This window comes from Micromys minutus (assembly GCF_963924665.1).
Source record: "Micromys minutus genome assembly, chromosome: 19".
Taxonomy (NCBI): Eukaryota; Metazoa; Chordata; class Mammalia; order Rodentia; family Muridae; genus Micromys; species Micromys minutus.
Window position 1 is genome coordinate 16696018 of NC_137954.1, and position 17859 is coordinate 16713876.

At 42.0% G+C, this 17859-nt stretch overlaps 2 protein-coding genes across 2 annotated transcripts in view; one reads left to right on the forward strand and one right to left on the reverse strand.

Annotated features, from left to right (window-relative positions):
• Positions 1-15212, forward strand: part of PTH2R (parathyroid hormone 2 receptor) — a gene marked incomplete at both ends in the record, with an annotated part of 71856 nt that extends 56644 nt beyond the window's left edge. The window contains 3 exons of the mRNA XM_080932666.1: positions 10905-11043; positions 12951-12992; positions 14820-15212. Of these exons, the coding sequence (XP_080788792.1) occupies positions 10905-11043; positions 12951-12992; positions 14820-15212 (574 nt within the window). The remainder of the gene's footprint in view (positions 1-10904; positions 11044-12950; positions 12993-14819) is intronic.
• A 2030-nt stretch (positions 15213-17242) lies between these two features.
• LOC308433202 (small ribosomal subunit protein eS26-like) lies at positions 17243-17590 on the reverse strand (the record flags this gene model as incomplete). Its single annotated transcript, XM_080933217.1, has 1 exon — positions 17243-17590. The coding sequence occupies one exon, from the start codon at positions 17588-17590 to the stop codon at positions 17243-17245; it is 348 nt and encodes a 115-aa protein (XP_080789343.1).
• Positions 17591-17859: the final 269 nt, after the last annotated feature.

Below are 17859 nucleotides of genomic sequence, written 5' to 3' on the forward strand. Positions count from 1 at the left end.
CCCCATAGTCTTTAACTATCTCAATCCTGTTTAAAAGTACAAAACTTAAAGTCTCGTTAGAGACTCTTCTCAGTCTCTTAACTGTAACTTTTTTAAAGTCAAAATTAAAAAGCAGATAACATATTTCCAACATATAATGACACAGAATGTACATTACCATTTCAAAAGGGTGGAAAGGGACCCTAGTGAAATAATACTGGACCGAAGCAAGACTAAAACTCAGCTAGGAAAATGCCAAACTGCATTTCTATGTCTGACGTCAAAGACATCAGATCTCCATCTCCTTTTAGCTTTGTTGACTACAACACTTGCCTTTCTTTCAGATTGGTTCCACTCCTTTGTTAGCAGCTTTCCTTAGCAGGTATCCCATGAGTCTGGCCTCTCCAATTGTTCCCAAGGCAATCCAGGCTTCACATGTACAGCTTCATGTAATGGTCTTTCTAGGTCTTCATGCAGGGACATCCCTGACATGCCCAATCAAATGGTTTTCCTTAGTTGATAAAGGAGAGTCCATAATCCCTTTACTGTATCATTGATGCAGCTGAAGCTGCTAAATTCTATTGCTTGCTGTAGAAATGGTTCCTTATTTTGACCAGCTATGTTTTTGATGGTTTCCTTCACTGTCTAAGCTTGGCTGCACTGGAACTTGCTCTGTAGACCAGGCTGGCCTTGAACTCTGAAATTTCCCTGCCTTGTCATGCCCAGTGTTGGGATTAAAGGTGTGTGCCACAGTACTCAGCCCTAAGTGTTTTTTTAAATTCCTTTTTATAACTCGGAAGCTAAACTGGGTGGGGCCTTGCTCCCTTTATTCCAGGTAGCATCAGAGTGTTTTTTAAATCTGTTTACGCTGTCTGGTGCTTCATTTCTACTCCAACTGTACATTTTGTATTTTTCCCTGATCAGCCTTCTCCTTTTCATTATAATTTTATATAAGAGTGAATATAAATAACCACATGACAGAGTCTATACAATGCTGTTTTCAGATATTCTCTACCAACACAATTTATCCAAAACTCTTTAATGTAGCCTCAGGCAGATATTTTGAGAGCAAAATGCAGCTACACAAAACGTCACAAGAAGAGTCTCTAGACCACATACAAACATTCTTCTCCTTTGAAACCTTTTGACCCAGGCCCCCACAGTTCAAATCACCCCCAGTCACCACTGTCTTCCATGTCTCTACTATTATAGCCCATTAAGCCCCACTTAAAGCATTTGCTTTTCGAATCCAAAGTCCCAAAGTCCACATTTCTTCAGGCAAAAGCATAATTACAGGCCTATTACAGCAATATCTCAGTTTCTGGTACGAATTCCTGTCTTAAAATTTCTATTGCTGTGAAGAGATACCATGACCATGGCAACTCTTATGCAGGAAAAGATTTAACTGGGTCTGGCTTACAGTCCAGTTGATTATCAATGTGCTGAGAATCATAGTGGCACATGGGCAGACACAGCACTAGAGAGGTAGCTGAGAGTTCTACATCTGGAACCACAGGAAACAAGAGATAGTAAGTCCCTGGGTGTGGCTTGGCTTCTAAATCTTCAAAGCCCATCCTCCAGTGACACTTCCTTTAACAAGGTCACACCTCCAATAATATCGCTCCCTGTGATTCTGTGGGGGGGGGGGGCATTTCCATTCAAACAACACGCAATCTCCAATTATTTTGTATTCTCAAACTTTCGTAAAATGTTTCTCTTTTGTAAGCTTTATCTCATAATACCCATATATCGATTGTAAAAGAAAGCAATACAAATTTAAAGAAATGTGAAACATCTAAGCAGTGGTGTCTAAAGTAATCATTCAGCACATTTCCATGCATATTCCTCTGAAAGACTAAAAACATTTTTCAGAGATAATATAGTCTCTCCAGAAGAATATCATAAAACAAGCTTGACATTTGACATGCCCATATATTCTCTCTCTCCCTTTCTTCCTCCACCTCTTTTATACACATGCACATACAAACATACATACACATCCACACAGACATCTGGAATTTACACTTAATTTCTCCGATGATATAGATGTTATAGTACTTTAAAAATGATGATAAATTAACCAATCAGATGTTGAGGTAGCTTCATTCTGATTTACAAACAAGCAGCTATAAAAAGCCCTTCACCCCACTTTTTTTTCTCAGTGGCCCATGAAGGATGGTTTACTATAGGTTATTTTAGAATAATACACAGGGTCAATGTGAAGACAAAAACTCTAAGAGATGCAGCTGAGGATAATGAACATTTCCCTTTCAAATTACAACTCAGTTCCTCTTGTTTCAGAAATCCTTCTGGAATAAGCACTGTACAGTAAGGAGAGTGAAGGAGAGAAAATATCACCGGGGACCAAAGACAGAGTAACCCTAAAAGTCTTTGATCCTGGACCCAGTTGGTTACTCTCATTTTATATTAAAAAGCCAAAGGGTAGGGTGGGTAAAGAAGGAAGATTTTAAGTGGCATATCTGACAGTCGGCAGGTGTTAAGAGCAATCTCCTTTTGTTTCAGCAATGTCTTCAGCTTTATTCTGTTCTAGTAGCAAGACTTGTCAAATAGGCAGTTCAAGCAGCTCTTTGAGTAAGCCACTAAAGAAATCAATAAACAAGCATCTAATAATGGGTCTTTTATATCTTATCCTATGTCATTCCCCCCTTTTCATCTTCTAGAACATCTTACAGAGCTATCTTAAAGAAATGGGTTGGTACTGCTCTGTCATCTGCTTTTCCTCTTGGCTGTTCTCTTAGCCTGGATCCTTTTAAATATCCTTTTGGCATTTTCTCACACCACTCCTGCCTCTCCTTTCACTGTTAATCCTCCAGGATTTTGGGGGGGACCATTGCTGCCAATAAATATTTCATTCGGAAGAGTGACTAAGCTTTCCTGAACAATAGTTAGGTTCTACTTGATCTGAGTAGAGAGCTGGCTATGATGCACTTACGGATGGATGCCTTACTTCAGAGGCATCAGGGGTCTTGGACCCTGTCAGACTCATTCCCAGAAGGACTGGTAAAAGTACAGGAGTTCTCTTATTTCTTGAATCTCATGGATGTAAGGGTTGCTGGACCTTGCTTCCTATGAGCACATCTAAGTGAGAAGCCAAGAATACCATCTGCAAGTATAATCACCACTGGACCAGGAGCAGTAGGAAGCACTAGGCGCTACTGTTCTTTTAATCAGTCTAGTATAGATGGCCCTGTGAACCAAACATGTTCCTTTCCATTTGCTGGTTAGGCTTTGGTTATTTATTCCTACTCTGTGGTAAGTAACCTGGCTTGCACTTAAGCGTATGTAGCAATTCATACAAAGGTAAAGGAGCACACAGCTGGCATTTACTAAAGCCAGCATTTTTTTCTATCTCTCTTTTGAAAATTGAATATTTTCTTTATTTACATTTTACATGTGATTCCCTTTCCAGGTTTCCCCTCTAGAAACCACCTCTCCCATCCCCCTTCCCAAAAGCCAGCATTTTAAGAATGCCTTTTTCAGATGAACGGTCCATGATGGCTTCAATTCCTTGTCACATTGTGGGAGATCCCTTCCAGGAAGCTGTCATGGCAAAGTCTATGCATTACCAATATCAAGATAATACTTAATATTATCATGATTAACCAGTTATCAATTATAACCAATCTTAACCAACAGGTTTCTCACAGTTCACAGTCATTCTTTTGTCATCTGGTCACTTGTTCATCAGCTGTTACTAGAAAGAGCCGTCTGTAAAAGGAATCACAGCCTGTTTTATCAGTGTGGGCAGTTCCATCACAGTATGATGAGGTCCAAGGGGTGATCAATGAATGTGCGTCCATAGGATAAGAAGGATATCAGGAGGCAGAGTAGAAGCTATAAAGCTGTACAGTGTGTGTGAGTGACCATATGGTCACTGAAAGACATCGGTGCCCAGAGTTGCTGGTGTTCAATCTACTATGGGTACATTTGCTAGTTATGTGCTGTGCAGGATAAGTTCTCAAAGAGGATGGAATAATGGCATATATGTATATGTATATGTATATGTATATGTATATGTATATGTATATGTATATGTATAATGTATATGTATATGTATATGTATATGTATATGTATATGTATATGTATATGTATATGTATATGTATATGTATATATATATGTATATGTATATGTATATATGTGTGTGTTTTTATATATTATATAAATTAACTCAGTTAAGACATTTTATTTAATTGTATAATTAATTAAGCAAGTGATGAAACATTTAACCTGGTTCAAAAGAGAACATATAGTTAAGTAATGCATGCTGGAATGAACATATAAGTGGATGCAAACTGCAAAACCTGTTAGTGTCTACAAGGCTACAGTCAGTGGCATCTACAATCTGCTGCATACAGTTTGCAGTTCAGTGCTTGGGGATCACTTGCCTTACTGTGGTAGACAGATGCCTATGCTGGTCTTTGGGATCTCTCTTTTTTTGTATTGTTTATGTGCCACTTGCAATACCTGTCACCTAGACCTTGAATGTGGGCAAGATTTATGATAACTTTGTTGATTTCTCACTGACTACATTATATGACAAAGAAAATGGAGTAGTCACTCTTATAATAGTTTACAAAGAGGGCCTGTGGTTTGAATCTAAAGAGAGCCCCTAGGATACAAGTGACTCTTGCCTGAGAGCCAGAAGACAAACCTACAAATTCAATGGAGGTCTTTAGGCGTCTGAATGAGTTTACAAGGGAAACTTAGGTCCAGATGTAAACTCAGCCTTAGCTGAAACCTTGAGTTCAGTCTTGAGACCCTGGAGTACAAGAACCAACTATTGATGTGCACTTGAATCAGGACTGAACAACAGAGTAAATGGGTATTATTTAAGGCAGTACCTTTGTGGTACTTTGTTATACAACATACTGAAAAGTAATCCAATTACTGTTTTTACAGACGATCCCTTCTCCCCACAGAACTACAAAATAGCTTAGTCATAGGCAAGAAGAGAAAACTCGAAAGACAGAACTAATAGGATATCAAATCAATTTCATTGCCTAGCTCAATTTTTCTCTGATCTGTATTAAACTGAATGGTGACAAAACTTTTGCATTTGCGACCATTTTATAATCTTTTGCTCTGATTTAATTTTATATCTGAGCCTCAGTTTTGGTTCCCAGCTACAAAAGTAGGAGTGATTGAAGGTAGCTTGATTCTGAAAGCGCTCTCCAGGGAGATTTATACTGCATCTTAAAAACAGAATGTAATTTTCTTCTTGGAGAGATGTTTGACAAGAGTTTCCAGGCTATGCAAGTGCAGATAATGCAATTGCTGAATCTAACTAGACCATATAAAAATGCCTTAGGTGTACACAGCACCATTTCCAGTCTTACAGTCACAGGAGTTCAGGGGCTCGCTGCCCAGCATTCAGAAGGAGAATAAGTACAGACAGGTCCCAAGAGCTGAGGGTGTTAGTCAGGTCTGAGAGATCTGCTGCTTATCCCAATGATGTCTTCAATGGAATGAACTAATGTGGAATTCTAAGATTGAAGGAACTGTAGGCAAGACAAGTGGGGGCTCAGACCAGTGGATGAAAAGAGCTCATAGGCTATAGAGCGAGGAGCAGGAGCTGTATAGTTCCAAGGGAATGTGATTTGAATAGTTCCAAGAAGAGAACATAATTTGGACACTATTGAGATAGTATAGGTAACGAGGGAGTTAGACAACTTCAGACATTTGAACTGGACACCCCCATGAGTGTGGGTACTCCAGGAAGCAGGCTATGATGGAAAGTGTGCTGGTGACTCCCAAAAGGCCTTGAGGTAATAGAACCTTTACAGGCTTGTGGACCCCACCTCACTTATCTGGAAGACTGGATAAACAAATTCTGTAGGTGGCAAACTTCCAGGTTAGATCCTGAATCTAGTTCTCTTTAGTCTTCACTAGTGAGATCTTGGCTCACCCCCACAGCTTTTTTTCAAGAACAAAATAGTAAATAAATAATGCATCTAGAGGAGAGACTATCAAGGACAGAAGGCTAAGTTGTTCAATATTCTTGGTGTATTTTATTCATGAGGTTGGGGGGTGCTTAAGAAACGAGAAGGAAGTAGGCCACACTTGGTCATTTCTTGGATCAGAAGTACAATTAAAACAAAAGTCACCCGAATCTGGAAAATGGTGTACTTGGTATCCTGGTGACAGAAGGAATAGTTTAGTGGCTTTCAACATCACATGTCTCTATTACGTTATCTGTAGGTCAGGAGTCTGTGTCCTCTGCTTCTGGCTGTCACAAAGCTTCAACAGAAATGTCAGTCAGGGTGATAGGATCATGGGGAAGTTGGACAGGAAGGATATATCTGAGTCCTTGTGACCACAGGAAGATATGGGTGCTGATCAGCTGAGGTACAGATACTACTGGCTCTTGCCACATAAGCCTTTCAGTAGAATAGCTCACAGCATGGCAGCTTGTCTCACTATAGAAGGAAGATGGCAGTTAGAATCTTAGGTAACACTGGCACAAAAGTGGTATTCTATCACCATTGCCATAGTCTACTAGAAGAAATGTCCTTACTCCGGGAAAGAACTGACAAGGGCATACAGGCAGGAGGTGGGAATAGCTGGAAGCCATTTTACACCAAGCCTGTCTGTATTGAACAGGGCTCTCTCAGAAGAATCAATAGGGCTGACCAGATGTGCGTAGGTGGACAGGCAGAAAGACTTACAAGTAGATAGGTGGTTTCTAGTAGGTGGGCAGCGCTTGCTCAACTCCTTTGTGTGCAAGCTTTCAGCAAACCATAGTTCCAGGCCTCTGTTTAAGTCCTAACTCTCACAATTAATGAAACAAGTGTTGTAGCCCTTCACCCCAGAAGGATACCCAATAGCTCAGCAGCCTACAGTTGCAAGTCCCAGATCCAAAGGCTGCAGAACCCAGAAGGCTGAAGGCAGGCAAGCAGAGTTCCAGAAGCATGAGAGGAAAAGGACACAAATCTTCCCTCTGCCTTTTGTCTCTGTCAGAAGGGTCTGTTCCCTTGGTGCCGCTCAGCTCCCTGCCCCTCACTCACCATTTCCCCATAGCCTATGGGCTTTCATCCACTGTTCTCAGTCCTCATCACATGACTTTCCTACAGTTCCTTCAGTCTTAATTCCACATTAGTGCATTTCATTCAAGACACCAGCACTGATAAGCCTGCCTGTACTTGTCCTGAATACTAAGTAGTGAGCCCTAGGTAGTTGGTGAGACCTGACCCACTGAGGGTAGACCTTCCATATTGAGCCCAGCAACTCGTGTACCTAATTCCCTTGGAGGTACCTTCGCAAACACATCAAAAGGAATGCTTTACTAGTTTCTTAAAAATACTATCCTTAGGCAAACTTACACCTAAAACTAAACATCACCATCACATTGGAGAACTAGGATGGCTTCACATGTACAAGAGCATTAGGGTGAGTCCAGAACAAGGCAGGGTTGGCACATGCCTTTGATTGCAGCATTAAGGCGGTAATGAGGCAGAGGCACAGACAGGAGGCAAAATCCCTGTGAGTTTGAGGTGAGGTGCAGGCCAGCCAGGATACACAATGAGACACTTTCTCAAAACTGAGATAGAAGATAGATAGATAGATAAATAGATAGTTAGATAGATAGATAGATAGATAGATAGATAGATAGATAGATAGATACTATGGGTAGTTTGAAATGAACTATTTGACAGCAAATGTTCAGAACAAGAGGAAGGACTAGCAACATTATCTCATAAGGAAGAACTGACCACATTACCTCATAAAGGAATCGTGAACTATCTCCAAAAGTAGTTAAATTTTAAAAATTAAATTAAAATTTAAAAATTTATATATAGGTATATCATTGTGCCCTTCTCTTTCTTAGGCTCCTCTTACTCCATCTCAAATTCAAAGAGAGAAAACTCTTTTTCTTAATTGTTATTATTAATTATCACTAATATTTCTTAGTTCTTTTGTACATAGATAAATAAATATACAAACATAACCTATTGAATCTGTTTACTATTGCTTACGTGCATATGTTTTTAGGGTTGACTGCTTGGTATTGGATAACATCAGATGGTTCATCCCTGGAGAAGACTGATTCTCTCAGCAGCCATTAGTTGCCTCTAACACTTCATCCAGGGTTTGGGTCTCATGGGATTTCTCTGCATGCATGTTGGGATGTCAATTGGCTTTAGATTTGTTCAGGTCTTATTTAGACAGCCATATTGTTGAGGCTTTATGGGTGCAGCTACCCTTCCTTCCTTCCTTCCTTCCTTCCTTCTTTCCTTCCTTCCTCGTTCTCTCTCTCTCTCTTTCTTTTAAAGATTTATTTAGTATATATATACGAGTGCACTGTAGCTGTCTTCAGACACACCAGAAGAGGTCATCAGATTCCACTCCAGATGGTTGTCAGCCACCATGTGGTTGCTGGGAATTGAACTCAGAACCTCTTGAAGAGCAGTCAGTGCTCTTAACCACTGAGCCATCTCTCCAGCCCCCAACTGCTTTCCTTTCACATACAGAAAGCACAGTCTTGCAGCAGACTTCCTGGTCTTCTGGTTCTTACAGCTTTCTGTCTCCTCTTCCCTCATGTTCCCTGAGCCTCAGGTGTAAAATGCAGGAAATGCTTTAGTAAGTCTCAAGCACAGAAGTTAAAGGTGACTTAGGACAGTGACAAAGGCCATTTAATGACTTTATAAAAACAACATCCTATCATCAAGAAGAGGAGACATTAGAGAGACTTAGGGGATACTGCCTATGAGAAGTGAGACTCAGTGACTTGACTTACTATTTAGTAACAAGAAGTAGCACTGGGGAAATATGGCTCAGTGGGGAGGAACATTTGCTTTGCGAGCATGAGGACCCAAACATGAATTTCCAGCCCTTGTGTAGAGTTGGGAATGGCTGCGTATAAGCTGTAGGCACAGCAGATGACGAGATCTCACCGGTCAGCCAGCTCTGCTTTAATGGTGAGCTCCAGGGTTGGTGAGAGACTCTGTCTCAAAAAAGTGGGCCATGGGCTGTGCACCTGTACACTCATGTGCATATGTGTATTACATAGACCGTACATACACACCACACACACATGCACATACATACAGGAGCTCGTGAACACATACACACACTTACACACACATGTCTTATTGTTGAAACATGCTCAAAATCTTCATATCTTATTTCTCCTCTCATTCTCTTTATACCACCTAAGACAAAATGTTCTATATAAGAAAAAGATGACTCACAACCACATATTCTCCAAAACACATATTCCCCCTCCCAATCACTCACAGCTACAGGTTACATATTCTCTGAAAACAATCAGTACAAAAACATATTCTTTGAAAAGAGATTAAAATCATTACACAAAGGAAAATTACAACATGTTTGCTAATTATGTATTCTTCTTTTGAAACCCACACCTATCTGAACATTTCCCATCTTTCTTTCCACAAATTCATCCTAAACATCAAGTCAATAATTCTTTTGTCATTGATGGACAAAGTTTAAGCAAGCCAAGTCTATTGTAGCTAATTTTCTCCTATGCTAGCTTATGACAGTTTGTATTTACTAAGATACATATCACCTATTTATTTTTGAAACTTTGTTCAGCTAAGCTGGCTAACCATCTGTTCTCTATTCTTGTTGTCACAACAGGATCCTTTACTCTTAGTTCATAACCCTACCTTGTCATGGCGCACAGAAACCTGTGGCCACAGCCTTAGGTAACAAGATCAAAGAACTAAGACCCAACCTAAAATGAATGTCTTCCTTGGTCATTAACCTGTCTTAAACCAGTTGTCCTGTCCACAGTACAGCTGTGTGCCTGCGATGCACAGTGGATGGCTCACAGCCCCTTCTCTAGCCTGTGCCGCCTTCACTGCTCTCCACTCTGAGTTCTGTCTTCGTTATATCTCCCTGGCAAAGCCACCGTACCATTTCCTTAACCTTTCTTATCAATTACCGAAGCTTCCTAAAGCTATTTAAGTCAAGTCAGAAATTCTGTAAACTCATTAATTCATATAAACAGTATTATCTGTCAAAGTTCATCTTTATATTGACCTGCAGGAAAATTGTCTGATAGAGTGGGCTGTCTCCCAAGAAACAATCATACCAGACAATGGGCTGTTAAGGTCCCCCATTCACACCATGTTAGATACAGGAGGGATATATCAATGAAAAACATGAGAAGGCACAGAAGCAGTAAGAAGCGATCTAGGGATGAATTCCCCAGGGCTGTGCCTCTCTGTGGTACATCCATTGTAGTTGTGCAAAATGATGGACCAACTCCAGGAAGCTCATCTGCCCATTGCAGCAACTTTGTACACATGTACACCTCCCACACCATACATCTACACACATATACTACACCCCACACATACCACACACATACACACACCACACACACACATCTTAAACACACACATATATACACACACACAAACACATGCACACACACCCCACAAACACAAACACACATACACATACCATACACACATCATAAACATACACACATACCACACACATACTCACACACCACACACACACATAAACACACACACACCACAAAAATACATACACACACATTGTAAACACACACACATACACACATACTCACATACCACACACACATCATAAACACATACATACACACATACTCACATACCACACACACATCATAAACACACACATCATAAACACACACATCATAGACACACACACCACACACACACATAAACACACACATATACACACACATAATACATGTATGCACACACACACAGCCCAACCAATCCATAGAAAACACCCATGAACACCAGGAAGGAGAACAGACAGCCCGGCAGCAGCAGAAGAGTCAGTTCCTCTGAGCACCACTAATGTTCACTTATTTCTCCAGCAAGATGCTTCTCCTGAAGGCTTCTGAGGTCAGTTGATAGAAAACCTTGTGTTCTCTTCCAGGAAACTGGCTAAGTCAACGATGGTCCTGGTGCTGGTATTTGGTGTGCATTACATCGTGTTCATCTGCCAGCCGCACTCCTTCTCGGGGCTCTGGTGGGAGATCCGCATGCACTGTGAGCTCTTCTTCAACTCCTTCCAGGTGACAAGCAGCACCAATGGCTTGGCGCTTACGATTGCATTTTGCTCATGTCCTTGACCCCTTACTCTGCCCTTCTCTCTGACTTCATGTATGGTCTTCTGAAGGCCAGGAGAGAACACTACTTTCTGGTTCTTACTGTGTTCCTTCCTAGGGGTCAGGTTAATTCCCTGACCTCAGAGAGAACCAGCATGGAGCTGTATGACAGAGGGACAAGACTAGGTAGCAAGATAAGAAGGTACATTGTTGGAGAACACACCACCGCTGCAGCGAGGAGTCGGTCGTTTTGGTGTGTGTATGGAAAATGAAATTAAAAGAAGACAAAGGCAGGAAGAAGGGAGACAGGAGAGTAAGGTAAACTGAGGACGAGGTTGCCACCCCCACTTCACCTCCACTTTAATTCAGTGAAGAGGATGATTAAAACCTTGAAGATGGACCAGTCTTCACTCCTCCTTCCCCCAACATTGATTGTGGTGACATATTTATCCCAGAGGGAGTGACAGAGTTTGAGACTCCGTGACTCACTGTAAACTCATTAATTCATATAATCTCTGTGAGATTAGTGACTGTGGCCTGAGAGAAGGGATTGAAGTTACCCTCGTGGAAGTGATTACGTGAGTATTCCATAGTCAAAGAACAGAAGGAAGTCGTAAAGCACATCAAATGTCAGCTAGGTGAGTTATGACAAAGACCAAACCTCTCCACTATGGATTTTAGATGAAACCTGATGGTGTTCTTAGCTCTTGGTCCATAGGAGTGAGGGGCTTCCCAAATCAATACACTCTGGAGGTTTTACTCTGATGGTTAAAATGATGTAGGTCTGCTGGAAGGTGGACAGTAAATGACTCTTCAGGGAGCCAAAGATAGCCAGAGATGATCTGGGCTCTTAATCAGCAACATCCCAACTCTCCACAGCCACAAGGTTCTAATAAAGCTAAAGAATCTACAACACAGGGAACACTAGTCCACAACAGCCTGAACAGCTGAGCCTTTTACACTTGACGAATTACTTACTTGTCAAAGGTTTCCTGGTGCACCCTGTATTGAGTGTGTGTTGTTTTCTGCTGTGTATAGCCCTGCACGGGCTACAGTCTGACAACACTCCCTGGATCTCCCACTGAACTCATGGGGCTTCAGCACTTGTGCTTGGAGTGGGGGTGGGGTGTTGTTACACTCTGCTTTCTGTCCCTGAATGCCACCCCCATCTTCCCGTCATCCTCATCTTCATCCAGTTGGCATCTTGCTCTTGTCACTCTGATCAGCTTAAATGTCACCACAGAGAAGTCTTGGCTGCGTTTCTGATGTAATGCACCTGCCCAGTCGCTCCCTGTAACCCTGATTTGACCTGTAAGACGCATGTCACCTTGTATTTCCCACGTGCTCGTTGGCTTACATTTTATCCTGGTCGCGTCCCTTCCAGAACTGTCTTGTTTACATTCCGACCCCTATCATGCTGAATCAGTCGCTCTTAGTACAGTGTCTACTCTCAATAGGTATTTCATAGTTAAGGAAGAGGTTCTTACCCTATAGCATCCAATGTTGGAAGCTTCTGGCAGTTAAGGTATATAAACCCATTTAACCAAGCAGGGGACGAGTTCTTTGTGGTCTTTGAGCAGCAACATACACAAAACCACACAGAAGGAATTGGTTCTTTGTGCACCTCTGGTTAGATTACTCAGTCATTTTTTTTTTTTTTTTTTTTTTTTTTTGGTTTGGCTGAAACCAAGGAACGATCCCAAATAAATGTAATATACACACAAACATTGGGAAATATTAGAAGAAAATAATTCGTGTAATTTTTGGAGGAAACCATTGCAAGCCAGCTGGTGAATTTTGACCCAGTTCTTGTGCCTTTTCTCCTGCGGGATTCGTGAATTGTGGCCTAGCTCATGTCTACCTTTTCCCTCCAGGGATTCTTCGTGTCCATTGTCTATTGTTACTGCAACGGAGAGGTAAGTGTGAGGAGAGGCTCCGAGCTAATATTCATTCTAAACCATTTGTGCCTTTACGACAGAACACAGGAAACAGTGATTTATGAAGAGTAGGGGTCTGTTCCTTACAATTCTGAACGTGGGGCTGTCAAGGAGGCCACATGTGACCAGGGTCTTCTTGTTCCAGTGATGGAAGACAGAAGCAAAAGCTCACATCTCTAAGAGCAACAGATTGAACACATAACCCCAGTTAATTCTAAATCGATTCTGCTTAATGCTAAAACCTTTGGCCCTCACTACGTTCTATAGTTAGTAACGTTCCTTAGGATGAGTCAAAATGAAAACAAGTTAAACTCAATCAAAACAGTTAAGTTTTCCACCACAAGCTGAGGATGGGGTCATCTCGATCCATTTGGAAGTCTCCAGAGAGAAGGAACCACACATCACACCTTCCTGTGGATGAGGCACATGACCCGGAAGCTCTCAGTGTGTCCTGCTGTTGCAGTTTCTCTTTTTCTCTCAAATTTCCAACTTGCTCCAAGTCCTAGGAGGACAAGGAGGCTTGTTACTGCAGTAGGTCAGCAGATGTTCTCACGCACATTAGATTCTGTGAGATGTTGGTTCTGCATAAGGAGCTTGGATGGCAACTTAGCAATGCCCTGACTTACTACTGTGTTTTTTGTATCCTAATCTGCAGCAGAGCTAAGTGTGTCGGTGGTTTACTTATTTGTCTATTTATTATGTGCTTATTCCTTCATGTGACTCCACCTTACAAGCTTTTGCTTCCCCTGGGTCTTTGCTTTCCCTGCTGCTCCCAGGGAAGAGTCGGTCCATAGGACACTTTGACACATGGAGTCCAGATCCCCATCTAGTCAGACCTCGGTTACAGTGTCCGAATCTCTTACCTTGCATCCTTCTTTCGTTAGTTTCCTCCCTCCTGTTTGCTCGGGCAGGTTGATGATGTAGCTTTGCTGTTTCCTTCCAAGCCGAGTACCTTCCTTAACATTCCTCAGCCTTGGGTGGTGTCAGAACCTTCAGTACCGACTGAAAGTTGGGGCAAAGAGCTGATCTCTGTTCTTATCCGGGGCAGAGAGAAACATAAAGGGAGAGTTTGGGAGGTTGGTGTTTGGGGGCTCAGAGTCAGACACAGAAAAGCATAGACAAGAGCTTTTTTGGGGTTCAGGGGTCATGGTTAGCTGACAGTGTCAGCTCAGTTAAGGCTCCACCCTTCAACACACACACACACACACACACACACACATGGAGGGGTGAGGGGGAGGGAGAGGGAGAGACACAGACAGACAGACAGACAGAGAGTTCTGAGTATCAGGAGAATTTGTGGGTCTTTTGCAGTAAATGTTCAAAGAAAGGAGGTGGGGAATTTTTATCTTGTGAAAACCAACAGCAGGATTTCCCTCCAGCTTTAAGCTTTCTCAGACAAACACTTTCAGGAGGACTGAAGTTATATCCTGGTTGTGCAGCAAGGCTGTGTGGCTAGTGTCTCTCTGAAGCATTCAGGGCCAGGTTTAGATGATGGGACTGTCACCTGCAGAATCCCGTGCTTCCTACCGCCACTGTTTCTCTCTTATTTCTCCTCCAATCCGCAGCTCTTTCTTCCTTTTGATAAGACAGTTCTTTGTTTCAGTGGCACTGAATTAATACTAAAAATTACACTAATTGGGAAGGGCTTTTGAGGTGTATAGCACACAAAGAGCTGTAGAGTCACTGGCACCCAGAAGGACCCCCATCGAGTGGCTACTATCCCTGAAATTTAAGCAAAGTTCTTCATGACACGGCTGCGAGGTTTCTTTTTGGTTTCTGAGAGGATCCGTGTTTCTTGCTCTGTAGGTACAGGCTGAGGTGAAGAAGACCTGGACTCGATGGAATCTGTCCATCGACTGGAAAAGGGCGCCGCCTTGTGGCGGCCACAGGTACGGCTCAGTGCTCACCACTGTCACTCACAGCACCAGCAGCCAGTCACAGATGGGGGCAAGCACGCGCCTGGTGCTCATCTCTGGCAAACCCACCAAGAATGCCTGCAAACAAATCGACAGCCATGTGACTCTACCTGGCTACGTCTGGAGTAGTTCTGAGCAGGACTGCCAACTACACTCTACCCTGGAGGAGACTAAAGACGGTCATGGGCGACAGGGAGATGATAGTCCGGTGGGGGAGTCCTCTAGGCCAGTGGTGTTCACCTTAGACACCGAAGGATGCAAGGGAGAAACCCACCCCATCTGAATCACTGTTTGCAGCTCCTGTGGATTGGAAGATCTGGCTGTGTGGGAGGACCTAAGATGGAAGATTGGAATTCTGGAATTAAGACATTACTTAAACTATTTTCAGTTTCTATCACTTGGCTTCTATTTATATTGGCACTACCCCCAAAATTAATACTTTCTCTGTGGTCATCATTATTTTGGTTCTGTTGGATAGGAAAGGTTTCAAATGCCTAGATCTACCGTTTTCTCATAAATGTCACCCTGAATATGATAAAGTTTGCATCATTTTTCTTTTAAGAAACTGTTAACCTTTATATTTCTTATTTTAATGAACTTCTGTGATCACATTCATTTTGTCTATGTACTGGAGCAATCTAAGAATGTACACTGGAAAACTAAAAATATAAGACCAACTATACCAGAAAAATCAATCGGACTTTTATGAAACAATGCATTTCTGACAGTTATGATTGAGTCTAGGAGCAAAGAAAACCATCCTATTCTCCCTCCGAATGTCTCTGTGCGATGAGCCAAACATGCTCTTTGCTCTTGTTTGTAAACCAGGACAAGTCCAGGCTTTTCTCAGTCAGTGACCTTGTATTAGAAGCTGATGCTGTGCAGCCCCATTTACACTGATGCTAACACACAGTGCATCTTGTCTTTTTCTTTGTTTTTCCTCTTGTTTGCTGTGCTACAAATGGCATGCGGGTTACATTAAAAGTTTGTTTAAAAGATACATGTTTGCTCGTAAGAAAATCTCCTTTTATTGCTGCATGTTATTTTTGAGAAGCAATCAATGTTCTTTCCTCAAGTCTGCAGCTCTCCGGCACACAGCTCTCAGGCTTGGCCAGATTTGAAATTTCAGTGTGTTTCAGTCATGAAAGCATTTACTGAGTGCATATGACGGAGCAGGCATTCTGCTGGGATTTTACAAGTATTGACTCAATGCAAGGTCTGGAGTGGGCTTTTATGATGGCCACTGTTTTTACAATGACTCACAAGGCAGATCAACTTACCTGAAGTCACTGAGCGAGTGTGGGTCCAGATGCAGTCTTCTGACTTTAAGTCTCATGCACTCACAAGCGTTATTGTACACACACACACACACACACACACACACACACACACACACACACACACCATGCACCGATGAAATAATTTAATTAATTCCTTCTGGGTAAAGAATGCTTCACTATTCTGTATTGCAATATAGTTCAGTGTCTGACTCATCAAGTTTCCACTCACCTAGATGACAAGTCTATATAAAAGGTATCAGAACAGTGTCTTTCCAGCTAAAACATTACATTTGCAGCTGCCATTCAACACTGTTATTATGACTTAGGTACTCTGGTGCATACAACAATGTCACCATGAGGAAGGATCTCTGGTGTATACAACAATGTCACCATGAGGAAGGATCTCTGATGAGTACAGCAAAGTCACTGCGGCGTAGGTACAGCTGACTTTTTGACCTTCTCTGGGTCACAGGATGGAGTCATTTTCTTTGCATTCAGCTTAAGAAGATGCTGGTGTCCTCGCTTAATACACACATGCAATGCAATTCTGCATTGTTGCCTGTTGCCAGTGTTTTCTACTTTGTGGATTCTTCTTTTCCCCAGTCTGTATACCCCTGGTTTCACCCCTATTACTAGATAGGGGAGAAAGAATGATAAAGGGAGATAGAGATCCCTAAATCTATTTTTTCCTTTCGTTTCTTCTTTGAACACAATTATTAACAAACAACAAACAACCACAGGCCCCCAAATGATTATCAACCACCACCTGGTTGGGGCCCTGGGCATTTATATACCCCCTGAAAAGTTCTCATGATTCCAAACATCACACAATCACAGAAACTATCTACAGCTGGCAAAACCACACCTCTCCTAGAGCACAAGACAAATCATAATCAGCTTCTTCAAAGTAGCCCCGAGCTCCACACCTGAGATTAAAACAAAAACGTATTCTTATTATATTTTCTTTTAAAGTATAACTTTCGCTTTATTTTCTCAAGGCATTTTTTCTTCCCATCCTTATGAAAGCACTTTATTACATGGGCTTTGGCGGAGGTCGTGGAGCAGCGCCAGCAGGTCTGAATCGTGGTGGGGGTATACGGTCCTTCAGGGCCTCACGAGATCGGTTCCTGACGACCTTGCTGTGGATGGCACAGCTCACACAGTAATGCAGCTTGACATAGAGCTTGGGAAGCACGTAAGCATCGAAGACGCTTGCTTCAGATATGTCCCTGACGGCAGCGGCTTCTACAATGTTCCAAATGACAAACTTCTTAATGGCCTTATCCTTGGGCACGCACCAGGCGCAGTTCGTGCAGCGAATTGGCTGCACATGGCCAAGGCCCTTTTTGGCACGACCGTTGTTTCTTCTTTTTTTGGTCATCTTGGAGCCCATATTTTTGTTTTTTTAAGGAAACAAAAACTCCCGAATTCTCATTGGAGTTTTCTTGCTGAGTCTATAAAGAGGTAGCCATCATGAGCTGAGTCAGAGGTTAAGTTCAGTTCGATGGCTAGTTTTATGCAGACTTTATATCTTAGCTTCTTTTATAATTCAGTTGATCTGTTTTAAAAATGAAGAAACTTATTCAGTTGATCAAAAGAAATGTTATAATAAGAAAAAGCACATAAAGTACTTTGTGACATAGTCTGCAG